The following is a 22,741-nucleotide window of genomic DNA, read 5'->3' as shown; positions in this document are numbered from 1 at the left end:
AACAGGGCAGATGTGAGTGTGAGGCCTAAGGGGCCAACAGGCCAAGGAACCAGGAAGCAGAAGCTGAAGAGACAAGGAACACAAGTAGTTGAGCTGCCTCAGTCTCAAAAGGCACGGCCAGGACCTCTGGGGTTTCAAAGAGTGGAGCCATGGCCTCCGGTGTTTCTAAAGGTGGAGTTACCACTCGAACTAGGAGAATGGTGTGCCTAAAGCCGAGGGAGCAGAGTTGCAGTCCCAGTGGGCCTGGATGGCGGAGCTGAAGCTCGGGGCTAAGGGACCTCCACTCAGAATCCAGAGAGTGTGGCTGATACTTAGAGTCTGGAGGGCAAGGCCATTGTGTAAATTGTCTCAGCGAACAGAGGATTATTTTCAAAGCCTTGAGGGCTAATGTAATGTGTTCTGCTGACTTGCTTAGTGCCTATTATGCCTTCTTTCCCTCCAGTTTCTCCTATTTGTAATGGAAATGTCTAGCTTGTGCCTGCTCTGCCATTGTACTTTGGAAGCAGATAACTTGTATTCTAGATTTCACAAATGAAGAGGAATTTTTGGATTTTGGACGTGGAATTGATTTATGACTTTTGCTATGATATGTTGGGTGAATGTTTTACATGTGTCAGGGACATGAATTCTGGGGGGCCAAAGGGTAGAATGTCATGGATTGAATTGTGTCCCCCAGAAATATGTGTCAACTGAGTTAGGCCATGATTCCCAGTATTGTGTGATTGTCCACCACTTTGTCATTTGAGGAGATTTTCCTGTGTGTTGTAGATTCTGTCACTATGATGTAATGAGGTGGATTAGTGGCAGTTGTCTTGATGAGATCTACAAGATTAGATAGTTCTTTAAGCTGATCTCTTTTGAGATATAAAAGAGAAGCAAGCAGAGAGACATGGGGACCTCATACCACCAAGAAAACAGTGCTGGGAGCAAAGCGTGTCCTTTGGACCTGAGATTCCTGTGCAGAGAAGCACCTAGGCCAAGGGAAGATTGAAGACATGGATCCTCCTGCAGAGCTGACAGAGAAAGCCTTCTCCTGGAGCCAACACCCTGAATTTGTACTTGTAGCCTACTAGACTCTGAGAGAATAAATTTCTCTTTGTTAAAGCCATCCACTTGTGATATTTCTGTTATAGTAGCACTAGATGACTAAGACAGTGACCCAAAATTGTAGCTTGATCATTTTTTTCAATTTCATCCAGTAAAACTTCAGTAAAATCCAGTTATGAGGAATCCTATTTTTCTATCTATTACACCTTCTGGAGCTTTGCTTGTGGCAAATCATCCCCTGAAGAATGTTGTATATGGGCCTATCTTAGCTACCAATGCTTCTATAACAGAAATAGCACAAGTGGATGACTTTAACAAACAGATGTTTATTCTTTCATAGTTTAGGAGGTTAGAAGTCTGAATTCAGGGCGCCAGCTCTTGAGGAAGGATTTTTCTCTCTGTGGGCTCTGGGGAAGGTCTTTGTCACTTTTCAGCACCTGTAGGCCTGGCATTCCTTGGCTCCTTGGTAATCTTTATGTGGTTTGGCATCAATCTTACCCTGTCTCTGCTCTGCTTACTTGTTTAATCTCTTTTTATATCTCAAAAGAGATTGATTCAAGATAACACCCTTCACTAATTCTGCCTCATTAACATAACTAAGACAACCCATTCCCAAATGGGATTGTAATCACAGCCATAGAGGTTAGGATTTACAGCAATATTTTTGGAAGACATAATTCAATCCATAATATTCCACCCTTTGGCCCCCAAAATTCATGTCCTAGCCCATGCAAAATGCATTCACCCCATCACATCATTCCAAAAGTCTTAAATCGACTCCAAGTCCAAAATCGTACCTTCTGAATCATCTAAATCAAATACGGGTGAGATTTTAGGCCTATTACATCCTGGGGCAAAAATTCCTCTTCATCTGTGAACCTGGGAAATCTAGAATACAAGTTATCTGTTTCTAAAGTATAGTAGTCGGAGGTACAAGGTAGACATTTCCATTACAAATAGGAAAAAATTGGAGTGAAAAAAAGGGATAATAGGCACCGAGCAAGTCCAAACCCCAGCAGAACAAATTATATTAGCTTTCAAGGCTTGAAGATAATCCTGTCTTGGAGGACCATCTGGACAATGGCTCCACCCTCCAGCATGGTACTGGCCATGCTCTCTGGATTCTGGGCAGAGACCCCTCATCCCTGGGCTTCAGCTTCATCTTCCAGGCCCACTGGGACAGCAACTTGGCTCCCTTGGCTTTGGGCGGCCCCAATTCTCCTAGTCCATCCGAGTGGCAACCTCACCCCCTTGGTCCCAGCAGGCCCTGTTCTTCTGCTCCTTGGCATGGCAGCCCTACCCCCTAAGCTTTGGACAGTGGCCTCATTCCCCTGGTACACCTCAACAGCAGCCCCACACTCCGGAACTGAGTTGGCAAAGACCCGACTCTTGAAACCTAGGAGGCTGCAGCCCCACCTTTGAAATTCAAGAGTCTGTGGCACCATCCTCTGAAACCAAGAAGGTCCTGCTTTCTGTGCTCCTTCCAACAGCTCCACTGATCTCCAAGCTGCTCCAGGGGTGGTCCTTTTCTTTTCTCGAAGGACAACAGATATAGATCCTTTGGCCTGTTTCCTGCCTGTAGAATTCCAAGAGGCAGACAGTATTTTTTTTTTTCTTTCTTTCTCTGTCCCCTTCAGTCTAAGCTGAAGAGTTTTCTGCTGTGGTAGTTGGTTAGATCCATCAGTCACTGGCTTAATCTCTTTAACAAAAGATTATGTAGCCACATCCGTGGTGAAAATTCTAGGACATCTGTCCTTAATTTGTACAGTAGAATTTTCCAAATCTGTAAGTTCTCTTTTCATTTTGAACAGTTGATTTTTAAATCCGTCTCTTTCCTCTTGCAGTTTACTGTAAGTGGCAAGAAGAAATCACATGGTCCCTTTAAGATCTTGCTGAGAAATCTCAACAACTAGATATCCAAGTTTGTCACTTATAAGTTCTACCCCTTCTACCAAATGCTTAAACATAATTCAGAGAAATTCTTTGCCACTGCATAAGAAGCATCGTACTTCCTGCATTGTCACATTACATGTTCATCATTTCCTTTTAAAGCCTCACCAAAACTACATTTAACGTCAATATTTCTAGCGGCCTTCTCTTGCTGACACCATATATTGTCTCTAAGATGACAGAGACTTTGTCTATAGCTCTCCTCACTTCCTTCTGAGCCCTCACCAGAATTGCCTTTGACATCCATAATTGCACCAACAGTCTCTTGAAGGCAATCTAGGCTTTTATTATTAAGAAATTTAAAACTCTTCCAACTTCTACTCATTAGCCAATTCCAAAACCACTTACATATTTTATGTATCATAGCCCCCCACTCTGCCAGTCCCGAATTCTGTCTTAGTTATCTAGTGCTGCTATAACAGAAATAGCACAAGTGGATGGCTTTAACAAATAGAAATTTATTCTGTCACAGTTTAGGAGGCTAGAATTCTGAATTCAGGGTGCCAGCTCTAGGAGAAGGCTTTCTCTCTCTGATGCCTTTGAGGGAAGGTCTTTATTACTCTTCAGCATCTGTAAGCCCCGCGTTCCTTGGCTTCTTGGTGATCTTCATGTGCTTGGCATCAATCTTCGTGCCTCTGCTAATATATCTCAAAAGGGATTGACTCAAGATATACCTATACTAATATTGCCTCACTAACATAACAAAGACAACCCATTCCCAAATGGGATTATAAGCACAGGCCTAGAGGTGAGAATTTACAACACATATTTTTAGGAGACATAATTCAATGCATAACAGGGCTCAAGGTGCACTGCAGCTCATTAGGAAAACCAGTCATCAACTATCTGTCACCAGTTTTCAACAGTACAAAGATTGGGATTAGGTTTGTCCAGATGGATTTTAAAGATGATATAAAATATATTACCCAAAATATCCTTCTCCTAGGAAACTGTATTGTTTCATCAAGGCATTAAAAAGATTTGGCTAATACAAAAAAAAAAAACCTTCTCCTAGGAAACTGTATTGTTTCATCAAGGCATTAAAAAGATTTGGCTAATACAAAAAAAAAAATATCCTTCTCCTAGGAAACTGTATTGTTTCATCAAGGCATTAAAAAGATTTGGCTAATACAAAAGTTCCCAGCAATTCAAGTTCCTGTAAATTATGTCGGGAATTGTGTGTGAAAGTACAGCTCTTGCTCGTAGCTTGATGTGCTGATGATGTGTTGTGTTTCTTTAGCAGTGGAATATTTTGATAATGCTTATTTGCAATGGTTTTTGTGAATCTGCTCTGGATGAAGGCTCACATTAACTGCTAACTGCTAGCAAATTGCATGAAATCTCATCTCGTATGTCTTCTTTTCTGTGTTTTCTTTCCTTTTCCTGTACTTGCTATTTTGCCCGTTATTAATAGGATCAACTTATATGCACAACGAGTCGTGCCTGTACCATGATGTCAGCTCCTATCTTCATTTTACTGCAAGTTTTCATGTGGTGTGGATGGTCAGTCACTTTCTCTAATTTTTCTTTGTTTTCGTTTTTGGCTTGATATTTTACAAAATAATCCATATTCCCCAACCCACAATATTAAATATCCTGAAACCAGGTTCTTAAAATCGCAGTACAAATATTGTTTTTAAATGATGCATAGGTTTCTAGTCCTAAACAAAATTTCAGTTTTCTATATTTATATAACAATCATAATATTGTCATGAGGTTTTATGTAAAGATTAAGTCCAATCCTGGGTGGGGGGGGACACATGCTTCATAATATCTTACTTTTACTAAAGAAAAATACCATAAAGACAATTTTCAAAAATGGTGACAAATTAATGGATCATTTTCATTTTATCAAGCATTATTTAAGGACTTTGAAGTCATCCATTCTTTTTTTCAATAAATCTGATTTAAATGTTTTAGATATTTACTCCTAAAATATTAATAGTCTTATCGAACTATCTTATTGTAAGTGCTTCACATTTCTAAGTGCATTTTATTTGATATTACTTACATTATTGTTGTTAGGTGCTATCGAGTTGATTTCAACTTATAACTACCTTATGTTGCTGAGTAGAACTGCCCCACAAGGTTTTCTAGGGTGTAATCTTTTTTTTTTTAATCTTTACTGGAGCAGATTGCCAGGTCTTTCTTCAGTACTATCTAGACCAAATTTATCAATACTTATTAACTTTTTGGTCCAATTTCTGATTCATATAATCAACACTATTGAAAAGATGCTTTGGGACCTGCTTTTTGTTTGGTGTTCCATTTACAGTTTTGCAATTTCATTTCTGATGCTCTGGAATTGCCATGATTTTTGTTACTAGAACAACTTCTGTTGTGATTTCTTCATTGTTGTCTAGATATTCATTGATTGCGAAACCACTAGATGGAGATGTGTCCATTACTATGAATAGAATGAGCTCATCAGAGAGGAGAAAGTAGTGTAGGAGACTGGGTCTCATTAGATAACCACATTTGTTCTGGGATAATAAAAAGTGGCTTTTATAGCAAAAATTTCCAGTGAGGTAAACTTAACTGATTTTAATAATTGAAAGAGAAGGCCAAAATTAAATCTCTACAAGGACACATTATGTAAATGATATACAAGTAGCTATTTGGGATATCATTTGATTGACACCTCAAAGTGTGCACAGGTTACCATACCACTTACATATGAAAAACGTAAAGAATTTTTTTAAATAATTTCCCTATTAGTAGTCATAATAGAGATGAATAAACTTGAACAGAAGGGCAACACATTATTGCAATATACTCTATAGGCAAGGGAGAGTATATTACACTGTATTTTTGCCTTTTATTCAAAAGTTTACTTAATCATAGAGTTTTTAGATAAGATTTCTAGGCTATCAATTAGACACCCTTAGGAGCCCTAGTGACATAGTGTTTAGGAGCTATGGCTACTAACCAAAAGGTTGGCAGTTCAAATCCACCAGGAAACTCTATGGGGCAGTTCTAAGTCAGAATCGACTCAACGGCAACGGGTTTGGTTTTTCTTGGTTTAGGAGCTGTGGTGGTGCAGTGGTTAAAGCACTTGGCTGCTAATTGAAAGGTGAACAGTTTGACCCCTCCAGAGGCTTCATGTGGCAGCCTGCTTCCATAAAGATTTACATCCTTGGAAATACCCTGGGGCAGTTCTACTCTGTCCTATAGGGTTGCTGTGAGTCAGAATCAACTTGACAGCAAAAGATTTGATGTTTTTTGGTTTAATTAGACACAAAAATCTGCATAACTTCTTTTTTAATAGTTCCACTCCCTTTTTACCTTTACCTTAAATATATATATGTAACAATGAATTTTTTAAATATTTTCATCTTAGACCCCACCCAAATAAAATTTTTAATGTTTCCATGAATATATTTTTCTTTCTCAACATAATTATAAATTAATCATGACAATAAATAAATGTCAATATGTATTTAACTGGATGTGATCAACACATTTTAATAAGATAAATTTTAGAAGATGAAAAGAGCATGTCTGGGATTATTTGATTCTGTGTCTTTAAGGAATGAATAATGATTAGTCTTGAGAAGATAAAGTAGATGAGGTACACTTTACAATAGTAAGATTTGGGCTGGGTCTTCAAAACACAGTTATCAGTATGGAACAGTGAATCCAGTCTATGCAATTTGAGTGTTGATATGATGATATCAAAGGAAGTATCATTTTCTCTGAAACAATAAAAAGTTGAAAAAATAACATAAACTATTACCAAAAAATAATGAGAGGTTAGTTGGCGATTGTTCCCCACATTGAGGACCAACAAAGGTCAGGGTATAAGCTTCAGTGTTAGTCAGGCTATAACTAGGAATTTGCTATAAATTAGCAACTGCTGACAGGAAAACTGGGATGGTGGGATAACCTCTAACGTCTTCTAAAGGGTGACATCTCTCTAAAGCATTTAATGAAGGACTCAGTCTAAACACAGGGTCCTTGCATTCTGTGGAGCCCAAAAAAGATATAGATTATGGATATACATTTGTGAATCCCCATACCATGAGGACCTCCTTAAAACACAAGTGCTCAAATGAGACTTTTTGACAGGGGCTTAGTGGTAATGAAGTACAAAAGTAAGACAAATAAAAAAACAAAAGTTTGTTTATAAACCAAAGTAGAAAGTACACCAAATGAATAATATAATTCATCAGGAAATGATAGTAATTCCAATCAGTGTTTTTAGAGAAGAAATAGTTACTTGCCATGCCATTGACGAAGTTCATTATTTTATGCAAACCCAATTTTTAAAAGCACATTATTGAATACATGAAAAAAGTACATAAATATAAATGTGTGTATGTATAACTATATTTATGTATTAATCCCTCTGTATAAATAGTTGAACAAATATAATAACCTCCCTCGTAAGTTAATATGTTAACTATGTTAGCTCGCCATGTAAGAGAATGCCCTTTATTTATTCAGAATGTTTTTCCTATTAAGAGAGTTAGTGTGGAGTATCCAACTAAAATACAGATTTTCTTTGAAACAGCTGGGAGTCACTAAGTAGAGATCTTCCTAAATTCAAAAGTTAGTCATTATTTAGTGGATGTCTTCACCAAAGATTTGCCTTTTGAAGGGAATTTAATAATAACTATGATTCAGAAAAGAAAGGGCAAAAACTTCTTAGCCAAATGACCAGAAAATTCTCTTTTGGAAAAATTTATTTCTGAATGTATATAAATAAATTAAAATGTATTAAGATTTTTACTATGTTACAATTAATTGTCTTAGATACTGTTGGGGAAAGGAAGGCAGACTTAGGATTTAGCAATACTTGTTTGACAGCAAAAACTCAAAGATGTTTTAGCCACTAGTATGCATGGTCTTCAATATGGATTACACCTCAACATAAAGAAAACAAAAATCCTGACAACTGGACCAATAAGCAACATCATGATAAATGGAGAAAAGATTGAAGTTGTCAAGGATTTCAGTTTACTTGGAGCCACAAACAACACCCATGGAAACAGCATTCAAGAAATCAAACAATGGATTGCATTGGGTAAATCTGCTGCCAAAGACCTCTTTAAAGTGTTCGAATACAAAGATGTCACCTTGAAGACTAAGGTGCACCTGACCCAAGCCATGGTGTTTTCAGTCACCTCATATGCATGCGAAAGCTGGGCAATGAATCAGGAGGACCGAAGAACAATTGACATCTTTGAATTATGGTGTTGGTGAAGAATATTGAATATACCATGGACTGTTTTTTTGGGTTTTGGTCAAAAGAACAAACAAATGTTTCTTGGAAGAAGTACAGACAGAATGCTCCTTAGAAGCAAGGATGGTGAGACTCCATCTCACATACTTTGGACATGTTATCAGGAAGGACCAGTCCCTGGAAAAGGCCATCATGATTGGTTAAGTAGAGCATCAGTGAAAAAGAGGGAGACGCTCAAGGAGATGGATTTGACACAGTGGCTGCAACAATGGGCTCAAGCATGACAAGGATCGTGATGATGGCACAGGACTGTGCAGTGTTTTGTTCTGTTGTACATAGGGTCGCTGTGAGTTGGAACCAATTTGATGGCACCGAACAACAACATATATGGTCTTCTAAAGTAAACCTTAGGGGCGAAACCATGAATGTAGCGCTGGTCTAGTTTTTTTTTTTTTTTTTTAATGAGAAATGGAGGAGAGAAAAGGAATAGTAGATACCTTGATTAGTAGAGTCTTTTGAGAGAGGTCCCCTATGAGGAAATGTAATAAAATTAGTCTCTTTATTTTATTTTTAATATAAATTTATATAATATTGACACTGCATCCTTTTTCTATTTTAATGTGTTGAACTGAAACTAGGCACAGATCTGTTATTTTCTACAACAGTAATCCAGACTGATTTGTCTGACCATAGTCCCAGTAGGACTTCTCTTTCTATAAAATGGAGAACGTGCTGAAGTTTCTCCTACATCTACTCATTTGCGATGTAGAATATTTTTAGAGCGTATCTCATAGTTCACTTTTATTAGATAAATTTCAAGCCTATGTGGTTGCACCATGCAAAACACATAAGAAAGCATGATGAGGTAACTAAAGAGGCACAGTTTTCAATGTGAGTCAATTAGCAGACTTCAGGGACTCCAAATAACTTATCTGAGCTACCACCTCCCTTATAGAAACAAACACATCTCATCATGGCGCACAGGAAATGGAACAAAAGGGGAAGAAAAAAACCCTAAAATTATAAAAATAAAAACAATGTAGTAAGAGCCAGAGCCAGAGAAAATATTTTTCTTTCTGTAATAAACTTCTAGAATATTGAGCTGATTAAGGATTTCTTTGACAAAATACATTCTAATACATAAACACATACTACAAAATACATTCTAAATACATAAAAGGGTCTCGAGTGTGTGCTAATTTTCTGTTCCATCAAATTGATACCTAACCACAGCTGGGGAGTGCTCCTGGTTAAGTGAGATTTAGACCTTTAAGGTAATATTTTATAGTTGTGGATTTTCTAACCAACCACTAGGTGTGTTGCTTTATTGAGTACCTACTGTTCATTTATCAAGTATTATTGCATAAGAAAACAAAAAATTTCTTTTCTTATTGCATAAGAAAAAATTGCATAGCTACTGCATATTAGGCCATTTTTCTGTGTGTGAGATAGAGTCTGGAACAGTCCCATTTTATGCTTTTGTCCCAGAAGAATTATGAATAGCATTCCCTTTCACTCTTAAAACTGTCCTTATTTGGACAATAAGTTATATGGTCACCCAAGATACAGCAAGAAATAAGACCAAGGCCCTGAGATAGTAAACACCTTGGCTTGATACATTGAAAACCAATATTTCTGGAGCGGAGTGAAGGGAAATTGGGGTATTTGTGAGGAGACCGAAGATGGACAGGCAAACAGGCTCCAGACCACATAAGGCTTTGTAGGCCTTGGTAATGAATTCAGATTTTGTTCTGAGACAGTTATGAAGTTTCAGGCAGGGATTGATAGGATTTGATTTATGGTTTTAACGAGATCCCTCTGACTCCTTTTTGGAGGAGAGTATAAAAGGGCAACCATAGAAGTACTGAGACAAGTGAAGCAGCATTTACATGAGTATAGGCTGGTTTTTTAGGCAAGAGAAGATGGTTGCTTGAACCTGAGATAATGAAAAGTAGAAGGTTAGGGGATATAACTTAAAGTTAGACTTAAGAGGACGTGCTGATGGATTAAATTTGAGAAAAAGGGATAAGATCATATGACTTATACTTTTGGTCCTCTTTTCACTACTTCTAGAAGGAGCATTTACTGAGATTCAGAAGAATAGTATTTTGGGCAAGTTTAAGATCACTGTGAGACATACAAGAGGAGAAGTGGTAGAGATTAGTGGATATATTAACCTGAAGATATAGAAGTATGAATTAGCAAATAAATGAAATGTAAAGGCATAGAGCTATATCAGATGGCTAGGGAGAAAGTTTAAATGAAGAAAATAGGACAGAGAACTAACCACTGGAAAATGCTAACATTTAGAGGGAAGAAAGAGAAGGAAATCAAACCAAGGACAGAAAGAATGCAAACAAGTTTGGAGGAAGAACAGAGAGTGCTAACCAAAGACACATGAGAAAGTATTTCAAGAAGGAAGAAATATTCTACAGTATCAAATGCTCCTGAAAGGGCAAATTGTTGTTGTCGTTAGATGCTGTCCAGTCGGTTCCTACTCACACGTATAACAGAATGAAACACTACCCAGGCCTGCGCCATCTTCAAAATCGTTGTTATGCTTGAGCCCACTGTTGCAGCCACTGTATCAATCCATCGTGAGGGTCTTCCTCTTTTTTTGCTGACCTCCTACTTTACCAAGCATGATGTCCTTCTCCAGGGACTGGTCCCTCCTGAGAGCATAAAAGGGCAAGTAGTGTGAGGACTAAGAATTAAACATGATTTTATGATTTTTGTTTAGATTTGAGAGGTAGCTTTAGGAAAATAACAAAATTTTCCTGTATTGGTTCTTTCCTCCAAGCCTTTCTTCTAACAAACAAAAAGAGTTCTACTGCCCTAAATTACCATTCAAGAAAGTAATGTTATTTACTATGCGACCGGCACTGTATTAAACGCTACTGAATATAAGGAGTCAAAGCACTTATTTTCTGGGACCTTAGAGTCTTTGCAAAATTATTCTGAAGAAGAGAATATACATTTTTTCTGTACTCTGTTATTTTGAATCTTAGAAGACGATTCTTGAATTCTTAAAAGGAGATGCTTAAGAGAATTAATAAATGAGTTTTTTTTTTTTTAATGCAATTAAATACCTTAAAAGGAATAAAAGAGCATGGAAAATGTTACACAATATAGAACCTAGGAATAAAAGAAAAAGAATAAATTTTCCTTTAGTAGGGAACTTCATGAGCCAACAGTAGAGAATGGGGAATCCAAGTAAGTATAATCATTGCTTGTATTTCATGACTCTCTAAACAAAACAGATCTCTGTTTTCATCTTAGCCTTTATTTTGGATATATGTTTTCTGAGTGTCCTCTTTTTGTTCGCTGCTCACCTACATTATTCCTTTTCTTATTTTAATTCTTGATGAACATCCAGATGCTACATGTGCACAGTATGTTCACCTTAGAAACTGAATATAAGGCATATGGAGAATGGAAGTTTATTTCTTAAACTTATTTTACCAGTCCCAAATATGTCTGTACAGAGCACAGCTGCTAAAATCATTTTTCTCGGGAATTACAAAACATGCTGTTAAATTTTATTCTTGTGTATTTCATTTATAAATATACAGGAATTTTTGATACTATGAAAGTAAGTTTTCTATTTAATAATTGAAGTATTACTCAAAAGGATTTATTATCAAGTATTTTCTATCCTAATCGTCAGAATCTACAATTAAATTTTAAAACATTCAAATGCTAGGAATATTGCTCTGTCCAAAACTGCTGAACAGTAAAATCTAGGAGAATGTAATTTATTTGAATTCACATTAAAGAAATTTTGTAAGGTGAGTTCAGAGTGCACAAAACATGGCATGCTCTGAAAGTTGTCTCGCTGAATAGTTTTCAAGATTTTTATTCTCCATTTCCTTTCCAACAGGAGGATTATACTGACTGTGGTGGCGTTTCTGGATTAAATCCCTCCCTGTGGTCTATCATCGGAATACAGTGTGTACTGCTTTGGCTGGTATCTGGCAGCAGACACTGCCAGTTATGACCTTCTAAAACCAAAATCTGCAAAATTAAACTACAGACCCTGCCAAAACATGAGCCCTCAAATTGCATTAAGATAGGGTCAACTGTCAAATCAGCAGAACATTAGCTGGGCCTTATCAAAAAAACCAAACCCATTGCCACTGAGTCGATTCCAACTCATAGCAACCCAGTAGGACAGAGTAGAAGTGCCCCATAGGGTTTCCAAGGCTGTAAATCTGTACCGGAGCAGACTGCCACATCTTGCTACTGTGGAGCTGCTGGTGAGTTCCAACCACCGACCTTTCGGTTAGCAGCCAAGCGCTTAACCACTGCACCACCAGGGCTCCTTATAGCTGGGCCCATTCCATGGCATAACTCTAAGGCACCCACTGGCTGCATGTCAGGGTGTCAGATCCTTAAACTTGTGTGGATACTGCATCATCTATGTATAACATCAAAGCAAAATTCGATACGTGCTCTACTGGGAAATTTGAAAAGTTGTTGTTGCATTGTTGGTGATTTCATGTAAAAGGGCTTCCTGTGACATCATTTATGAATCATAAGAACTGTCTTGATTGTGACCTGGAATGTTGACTTGCTGCAGTCCTTGTTCTTTTACTACCAATAAGATCCCTAGAAAAAATCCCTAGGGGTGGAAAAGTTATTTTTGCCTTCACATATTCTTCTGTTCAAAAATGATTACAGCTTTGACTAGTTATTATTGGAAAATATAGAGAGAGTGAGAGAGAAAATCAACATTGATCTAAATTGTTGAACTATAAATGGCTAATTTTCTATAAAATTTGCCATGAATAAAAATGCCTTACGAAGAATGGCTTCTCTGCCAAAAAAAAAAAAAAAATGTAACTCTATTGATGACCAATTAAGCTCTGGTGTGGTAAAGAATTGATGGTTTGAAAATAATTAACTAAGAAATTATTAAACTAAAGGTGCTTGATGGTGAAATTTGAATATGCAGCATCATTCTTCATAAATGTAAGCCCTTAATCAATGCTTCAATGTAACGTCTCCTGTGTTCACAGTACAGTTATGTAGTGCTAGCCAGATATTTCAAAATGCTCTAAGAAAAGCTTGTGGGGGGGAGGGGAAAATGTTTTTTCTTGTGATAAAAGAACTTTGGTTACCAAGGGTATTTTGCATGATGCTGCTGCTATTTTAACTTTTCAGTTTGTTTTTCTCTTACTGTAGAGTGTAGTCCATTGAAAAGTTAACCGAGTGACATTATTGTTATGTAAGAATCCGAACCTTGCAGTGTAATGCACTTAAGTCATCTTTAAAAATGTTGTTAAACTACTCTGAATATACTGTGCAATGTGAATGCTGGACAATTGGGTGAGGTAAACGGTGAAATGGAAATTAATGGATTTTATACAGATTCATCCTTTTGCCTGAAAACGTATGTACAGATATTTTAAGTACATAAATCAGATTTGACACATTTATTTTTTGAAAAGTACATATATATGTTCTCAATGAAGATTCATCCTAGGTTTCCTTTTTGTTCTTTGGAATAGTAACACATATAATCCACAAATCCCTGCGGCTGCTGCTTTTGTCCCTCTATTTAAAATTGTCTGGTCACTTGACCAAAATTTCAGTACAGTTTGATGATGGTTTTACAATAATCTGAACAAATAGGAAACCTTGAATCTATACGTATGCACATGAATACTTGATTAGGAATAATAAAAATTTTTTTTATACAGCCTCATTGGTGAAAATGGTTAGTGTAGTAAATCTGATATTTCATTATAGATTAATATGGTAGCAGAATATTATTTATGCTCTTAGAATTTATTTTCCAGAGTAAACAGTATTTGATGAAATAGTAAAAACACTGAATGTGTTAACTAGTAATAGTGAATAATTTTGCTGAAGGCTGGAAGTGTGCAGATATTTTTTATGGTAAAATGGATTTGTTCTTTTTTTGAACATGCCAAATATTGGTGTGTGTATATGCTGGAAATTTTCTTAAATGTAATTTTAAGTCAAAATCTTATTAATGGTATCCAGCATGCTTGAATATGATCCACATATCAAAGATATAACCAATTATTTAGCGTAGTTTAAAAGATATATTTGTTTTGTTTTTAGCTTTACATACATTTGTAATTCCAACCCATCACCCATATACCCTAGGTGCCATTTATGTACATTTCCTTATTTAAAATATTTTTTTTATTTAAAAAAGGGGGAGAGGGAAATGGAATCACTTTGCCAACTATTGTTCTAAGAGTTGACATCAGTTACCATTTCTAATGCATTGTTGTGATTCTGTAGTCTCATTTATAACTGGGATTGACATTTTAGAAAACGCCAAAGTGATTTAAAAAAAAATGGAACTTCTCATTCTAGTACCAATATATCTAAATCATGTTGTTTGTTAATTAAATATATAAAACTTATTGTTAACTTTTGCTAGAATATTTTAAATCATGAAAGCGTTGATGATTTAAATCATGAAGGGGATATCAAAATACACAAGTGTCTTAGTTTGTGTATATGAATGACACACATTAAAACAATCATATTGCTTCCAGCATACAACAAACTACCATAAAATTATGTTTAAAATTTATTAAATATATTTCCATGGCTAATGTCACTGATATAGTATGTTTTTATCAGCGACATTATTGTTGTATTATCTCAGCTAAATTTGGCATCTCTTGGCAGGGTCCTATTTGATTTCTGTTGCCATCAAAATATATTTACATGCACAAGCCTTGCTATGATTCTTTATTTTCTGTTGTAGAATAAAGTTGTATATTATGACAGCCACATACCTGGTTATAAATTGGATAAAAATATGCTCTCTGATCTAAAATTGTCCTCGTTACTGATACCAGTCTTCACACTTTTGGCATACTGTTTTTTAAGACAGTAACACTTATCAAATTCTTCTATTAAATTTAGGGTTTGGGAGTTTGACAAGAACTTTAATTATAGCTTGCTAATTAATAATACTAATAATAATTTTTTTATTAATATTGACTTCCAAAGATGAAACAGTAAAAGAGATCAAGAAAAAACTTTTAAAATTGGCTTCACTTATTTAATTTTTGCTAGACTCAAGCTTAATGTAGTTTTTCACAAAAACAAAATCAGAATAAATCTTGCACTGGTGTTGAGTAACAAGAAGGAACTTTGCATTAATGACTTCTTTATATTTTCTTCATTTGAACAACCAGCATTACTGCCAAACACCAACCGTGGTCCATATTTGTAACAGGTTTTTAACATGACATAGTTAGCAAGTTTGGGTGAAGAGATTTTTAGGTCCTAGGCCTATAAGATTTTAGTATGATCTTTTTTCATGTTTCTAATGCTTAAAGCATTATTGCTTAACTTGGAAAAAACAAAACAGTGTTGCTGCCATTTGTAAGTTTTCCTATAATATTCCTTTTATTAACTTTAAAACTGGCCTTACTGGGTTCAAATAGGCAGTATCCCTTTTAAGTGACCTTTGCAACCCAAGTGTTACTTGCTTATTTGATGCTCTCTTGTATTTTACATCTCATTTAAATATTTGTCGCCACCAAAGCTTAATCTTATGTCTTAATTCAAAACTCTCACACTATTCCATCAATCATGTCAGTTGACGTTAAAATTTCTAGAGGTATAGAGTCTGACTTACTGAAACAAAATGGAATGTTGTAACTTTTTAAAAGTGTAGAGTAGAATGACTATTTCATTTGCCCAAAAATTCAAATAATTTATTATTATCTGGAACTTTTGTTGTTTCCCCATAGCAGAATGTTAATATTGTTAATATTCAGTGTATATATCTGTAAAGAGCAAATCAATAAAACAAAGTATCAAGTATTGGAAAAAATTGCAGAATTTCAAAGAATTATACCGCCCTTTTTTTTTTTTTACCAATAGTTTCACCTACTTATTTCTATTTCAAATAATTATCCTAAAGAAATTTCACTGAGACTAATGGGATACCGTCTTGTATAGATGCCAATTGAGTTTACAATGTGACCTGACAAAGCTGTCTTTTTTGTTGTGTCCTATGATTGTTGGATCATGCTTTTGGGGATATTTTATTGAAATGCTCAGTGTGCATCCATGCAAAAGACCAAGTGGCTTTTGTGAACAATAGATCCTTTCTCCCCTTTATTATGTTCTCTTGACACTTTTGTGGAAATTAACTAGCCTGGTTAAAAAAAAAAATTTTTGTAAAAATTTGTATGATACTGTTATAAAAATATTTATAATCCCAGAAAATGTTGTGTTAATTCTTGTGCAAAAACAGTATATTCAGAATAAAAGTTTATCATTTAAAGTCACTACATGGTTTGGATTATTTGCTTTAAGACCCAGTTGAAACATACAGAGTGCTATGTCCTTGAGTACATTTTAAGAAAGCAAGCCTTCCTGTGGAGAGAATTCTGAACAGAAAACTTTAGACTACAAAAGTGCTTTTACAATTACAAACCCAGCTAACAAATAAATACACTTGCACCTCCTTTACATAAATCTGAATCTTTTCCTGTGTACATCCACCATCAAGGCATTTGGGAAACCTACTGAATCAGACATTAGACTTTTATTGTAAAAGAAAAAACCCTAGGCAAAAATAATGTTCCCATGTTTCTTTTAAGACCTTGGAAAAATGGTTTGAAAGAGGGAAATTAGACTATCTGAATGTGCATATCTTTTCTACATCTAATATTTAAATATTTCTCCAGCTTTATAGCAAGCAGCAGTTGTGGCAATGAGGTGTAGTATATGAAGTTTCAAAACAGCTGTATTAGTTCTTTTTTACCTTTCTACCCCCTCACAGCCTGCCTTCCAATGCTTACTTAATAAAGTAATGAGGCTGGCATTGTGGGAAATCTAGTATAAGCCTACTTTTCTACTTCTTTCTGGGGAATCCCATAAGAGAACAAAAATGTCTACACATGGGTGGAATGGAGCATGTAGGTGCCAGGGATGACTACTGGAAAATCTGACCCCTAGTTTCTGATCAAGGCATTTCAACAGGAAAAATGCTACTTAAAAGTGTAAAGTAGATAACATTTGTTTTTGTAGCATCTGGCTTCATTCTGTACCAATTTATCCCCTCAGTCAATCTTCTTACTCTCCTGAGATCCTCATTTCCTCTATCAATCATCTTGTTCATCCCCTGCCTTTTCCCTGGAGATTTCACTTCATCAATTTTCCTTTCTCAAGACTATTCAGTCTCTCCTCTCCACGGTCTTCTTTCCCTCTGCTTACAAACACACACCTCTATGTAAAACAAACAAAAAGAAAAATCTGTTATCCACTGCTGTTGATCAACTCTATTAAGCCTTATAGTTTTTCACCTAGAATTAAAATTTTCATTTGTGCATCCAGCAGACACATATTGATAGTCTCTTCTTGTTGCTAAATACTCAACTAGACCAGAATCTAGATCTGCAATGCATTTATTGTAATAATAGTTAGTTCTTGTATTTTCTGCTACTAATTTTTTTAAATGTAAAACTGGACTCAAATATCAAGTTATAAATTACAATTATTAGTATGTTAAAGTATACCAAAATACACACTCATCATACAAATTTTTTTTTTACGTTTGAACTAACTGTGTCGATATGTTTTTCAAAATGTTTTATGATAATAATACTTTTTGAGTATCTCAGGACTTCGACATGTCTTTAAGGATTACTTTCAACACTTTCAGTTTCTTTAAAAAAAAGTCTTCTAAAAAATAAGCAAGTTCATCATGAACTTTATATGGTAGAGATGTATGGTTTAAAACAGCTTTCTCCTTACACCTCTGTATGAAGTTTCTATGAAAAACGTGCTCAAGATAAAAACCAAATTGAACAGATGCTAAGATTTAGAACCAATGCAGTTAAAAGTGCTCACGTTTCACGTGAAACATTCTAGAGAAGTTAAGTCTTGTCCGAGGCCACTAGCTCCTTTTGTCAAAACTGACCTCTGAGCCTGAATGGGCTGTCTCAGTAATTTCTGCACTGCAGTGGTTCCGGACACCAGCTCTCCAACACAGCAGGAGCAGACTGATAAAAGGACAATGCGTAATATACGTAGGTTGAAGGTGTCTATTTCCTGTATTAGGAAAGGCTGCTCTTTTCTAGATATCTGCTCTTCTCTAATGGTTTAGTCTATTAAAAAATGATCTTTATTTTGTGAAATTAAGGGATAATTGATGATAACTGTAGCAAATGTTATTCTTTAGCAGCATTTAGATGTTTATTACAGGAAAATAAAGAATTGGCAAACTTATGTCAGTTTTCATTACCTGTGCACTCCTTCCCCCTTTTTATCTTAAAATTATACCAACCTGTAAAATTTCTACATCCAGTAGCTGCTGCCCTCACCCTTATTGTGAAGGCAGCATAGCTCAGGGGTAACTCTGGAACCCAGTGCTTAGATCTGGCTGCTGACTTAACTACTTATTAGCTTTGTGACCATGGACAAGTTATATAATGTCTCCAGGCCTCAGTTACCTCGTCTGTAAAATAACCACAGTAACCACCTTGTAGGGTTGCCATGAGGATTAACTGATATAATTAATATAAAGCACTCAGCATAGGGCTCAACACTGAGTGAGTAAGCATTCAACAAAGATCTAGGTGGCATCAAGTTGATTCTAAGTAATAGCGGCTCCATGAACGAAACACTGCCCGGTCCTGCCCTAACTGCACAATTGTTTGCTATGCTTGAGCTCATTGTTGCAGCCACTGTGTCAATCCATCTCATTGACGGTCTTCCTCTCTTTTTGCGGGCCCTCTACTTTACCAAGCATGATATCCTTTTCCAGGGACTGGTGCCTCCTGATAACATGCCCAAAGTAAGTGAGATGATCTTTTGCCATCCTTGCTTCTAAGGAACATTCTGGCTGTACTTCTTCCAGGAAAGATTTGTTCATTCTTTTGGCAGTCCATGGTATAGTCAATGTTCTTCACCAACACCATAATTCAAAGATGTCATTTGAACCACAAACAACAAAAGGACGTTCAGTATGGCTTGAGGGGTGTCCTGAGTGATCTGAGAGGAAATGGAAAATGAGGCTGGAGAGACCAAATGGGTCAGAGCCTGGAGTACTCTATAGATCACATGAGGAGTTTAAGCATTCAGAAAACTGAAAACTTTTAGGAGCCCTGGTGGCACAGTGGTTAAGAGCTACAGCTGCTAACCAAAAGGTCAGCAGTTCAAATCCACCAGCTGCTCCTTGGAAACTCTATGGGGCAGTTATATTCTGTCCTATTGGGTTGCAATAAGCCGGAATCAACTGGACACCAATGAGTTTTTGGTTTGAATATTTTTAGGCACAGAAGCGTATAATCAGATTTGCATTTCAGGAAGAAATGTAAATTATTGGAGGAAGAACACCTACAGGAAAGCAGACCAATTAAAGAGGCTATTGTCAAGATGAGACACTTGTGACTAGCAGAAGGAAGGTACATAGAAAGAAGTGGACTGATTTTATAAATATTTAGAAAGGAGAAAGGAAAGAACTTCATGAATCACTGGTTGTTGAATTGAAGAAAAGAATTTACAATTACTCTTAGGGTCCTGAAGCTTAACATTGCGGCTAATAGTCCCATTCTCCAAGATAGGGAACACTGAAGGGTGCCCTGTTGGAGGGTAAGGTGGGACAGGCAATTCTGAAAAAGAAAGTGAGAGAGCACCCTTTTGAAATATTGTGAATGAGACTCTGTACATTGCTGAGTATACAAAGGAGATAAGATCCTTGTTGCCCAAGAGTATACATACACTGGGAAAATTATTTTCAACACTCACTACACATTAGACATCCTTTATTGAAGGTTTTATTTGTTTTCAGCTGCTTACCAAAAAGCTGGCGTTTGAATTCTGGAAGAAAGGTCTGATCCACTACAGAAAAGTCAGCCATTGAAAACCCTATGGAGCATGGCTCTACTGTGACACACATGGGATCGCCATGAGTTGGAAACTACAGTCCCTTTGCACCACCCAGGGACTACCAAAAAAAAAAAAAAAAAAACCCATTGCCATAGAGCCAATTCCGACTCATAGCAACCCTGTTGGACAGAGTAGAACTGCCCCATAGAGTTTCCAAGGAGCACCTGGTGGATTGGAACTGCAGACCTTTTGGTTAGTAGCCATAACACTTAACCACTATGCAGCTGGGGTTTCCCCAGGGACTACAGTTGCTGCCAAATATTTTGTAAACATTTTAACATTTTCATCTCTACTTATGGTTAAGATGTCACACCTTCCAGAGGGTTTCTTCCACTTCTCTTTATAAACTAGCATTAATCTCACCTAGGAACATGCCATGTCAGACAGGGAAACCTAATAGGTTTGAGTTTGAGACTATCTCATCCATAGCTCAAATCTACTCCTAAATTGTCTTTTTTTTTTTTCTTTTTAATTACCTGGAACCCTGTAGTTTGGATAATACATAGAAGGAGATTCAATCAAAGAGATTGATTGGATCAGAATTAGGAATCAGAATCTGGGATTAGCAAAAATGAGCCAGGTCAAAATCCATATTTTCAACATAGGAAATGCACTGTATCTTTTTTTAGGTGAAGCTTAGGGATTTTCCTCCTGTCAATTTGGGTCCTACTTTAGTCCTTGTTGCATGTACAGGTTTTCCCTACTATCCAAAAGTAGAGAGCATTCCTATGAAACTTTTCCTAAACCAAAATGGCATAAAGCAAAGAAACAATTTTCATTAATTTATATGGGAAAATTTTTTGAGCATTCCCAGATCCCAAAAATAACCTACCGAATTATACCAAATAACATATAAAACCTCAAATAACACTAACGTGTAGTAAATGCAGGAATGGTGTGACAAATGCACAGCCTTTATAAAGTAGAAATAATGCACGCAGAGTGTAATTTCACTTACTACAATCGGGAAGACAGTGAGCACATTGGAAGGCTGAGAGGTGATGGTGGTAAGGATGGTAGCCCAGCAGGCAATGGCACATGGGGCTGGGTCGAAGGGCCTGGGTTGGAATCCCACAGAAAAGCAGGATTTACATTAACTGTGTGTGCCAAGGGATGAGTCCTACAGTTAGAGAAATGCATGGGGGACAAGTCAAGTATGGGATCTCGCAATGCATACTGCATTTATATGTCACTAGGCATTCGATGGGATATGGCTGGGTCTTCAATAAGGGCGGAGAAATTTGAAAGGAGCCTGATCAAACCTGTATATAAAATGGGCAGCGAAAGTGTTGATGTAGACATTTTACCAAGCCTCTTGCTTGCCTGCTTAGGAGGAGTGCGAACGGGTGTGGCTCTCCCGCTGAACACTCTTTTTGCTTTCCACCTTTTTTCATAAACGTGTAAACCCTCTTTGGGTTTTTTTTTTTTTTTTCTGTTAGCAAAAACAGATACTAATGTACTTCTTTCCTAAAAGCAAAGTGGTGTAAAGGGAGCTTTCGAAGAGTGGGGGAAACCTGTATCTGATCCTCTAAAATTCATTGTCCCCCAGCATAGCTTGGTATGTCGACCTACAGCCTCAGCTACAGGGTTCCTTTGCCCCTTTCCACTGTGAAGCCTCAGCAGGTATGCTGGTTCCATGATCTTAGCCACCTGTTGGAGCCCACTCAGAAATTTCCTGATCTCCATGCTGGTGACAGAGAAGGATCTGTCTTTCCCCTACAACTATGCTTTTTTTTGCATATGTGACACATACTAACCCAGTACTGCATACTAAAGGATGTGTAAATAAATAGTGGAAGTGTAGTGCGAATATGCTAATTTGGTCTGAGATGGAAAAAATTACTCTATCACAGTTACTGGAGAAAATGGGAGAAAAACAATGAGTTTTTTTTTTTTATGTATACAAAAAAGAACTCTAAAATGAAATTAGAGTAATCTATCCTTTAAGTGAAACCCTAGTGGTGTAGTGGTTTAAGTGCTACAGCTGCTAACCAAAAGGTCGGCAGTTCGAATTCACTAGCTGCTCCTTGGAAACTCTACAGGGTAGTCCTACTCTGTCCTATAGGGTCGCTATGAGTCGGAATTGACTGACGGCAGTGGGTTTGTTTTTTTTTTTTATCCTTTAAGTAATTTTGTTGAAAAGAAACTTATTTCAGACTCACACTTTTTCAGTCTTCTCTACCCATTGCTCAGCTATATGTGGTGGGTAAAATTTTACTCTCCACTACTTAGACAACTGTCACAATCACTGAATTGATGAGAATAGGAATTTAATCCTTAAGGTCACCTGATGTGAGAGAATATGATTTAAGGCTCTGTTTTCAGTTTTAAAATCTAAGAATAGCTCTGGGATTCCCATCTGTCTTAGATATCTAGTGTTGCTATAACAGAAGTACACAAGTGGGTGGCTTTAACAAAGAGAAATGTATTCTCTCATAGTCTAGGAGGCTCTAGCAGTCTGGATTTAGGGCACCAGCTCCAGGGGAAGGCTTTCTCTGTCACCTCTGGGGGAAGGTTTGTCGTCAATCCTCCCCTGAGCCTAGGAGTTTCTAAGTGCAGGACCCTGGGTCCAAAGGATGCACTCTGCTCCCTCCTGACTCATCTTGCTTGGTGGTAATGAGATCCCTATGTCTCTACTTGCTTCTTTCTTCTTTTACCTAT

At 36.8% G+C, this 22,741-nt stretch overlaps 1 protein-coding gene across 1 annotated transcript in view; it reads left to right on the top strand.

Moving 5' to 3' along the window:
• The window catches only part of CACNA2D1 (calcium voltage-gated channel auxiliary subunit alpha2delta 1), a 543,509-nt gene extending 528,275 nt beyond the window's left edge, over positions 1 to 15,234 (top strand). The window contains exon 38 of the mRNA XM_064289931.1: positions 12,063 to 15,234. Within this exon, the coding sequence (XP_064146001.1) occupies positions 12,063 to 12,179 (117 nt within the window). The 3' untranslated portion in view covers positions 12,180 to 15,234. The remainder of the gene's footprint in view (positions 1 to 12,062) is intronic.
• Positions 15,235 to 22,741: the final 7,507 nt, after the last annotated feature.

The sequence above is a fragment of the Loxodonta africana genome, chromosome 8, assembly GCF_030014295.1.
Source record: "Loxodonta africana isolate mLoxAfr1 chromosome 8, mLoxAfr1.hap2, whole genome shotgun sequence".
Lineage (NCBI taxonomy): Eukaryota > Metazoa > Chordata > Mammalia > Proboscidea > Elephantidae > Loxodonta > Loxodonta africana.
This window is presented reverse-complemented; position numbering and strand designations above follow the sequence as displayed.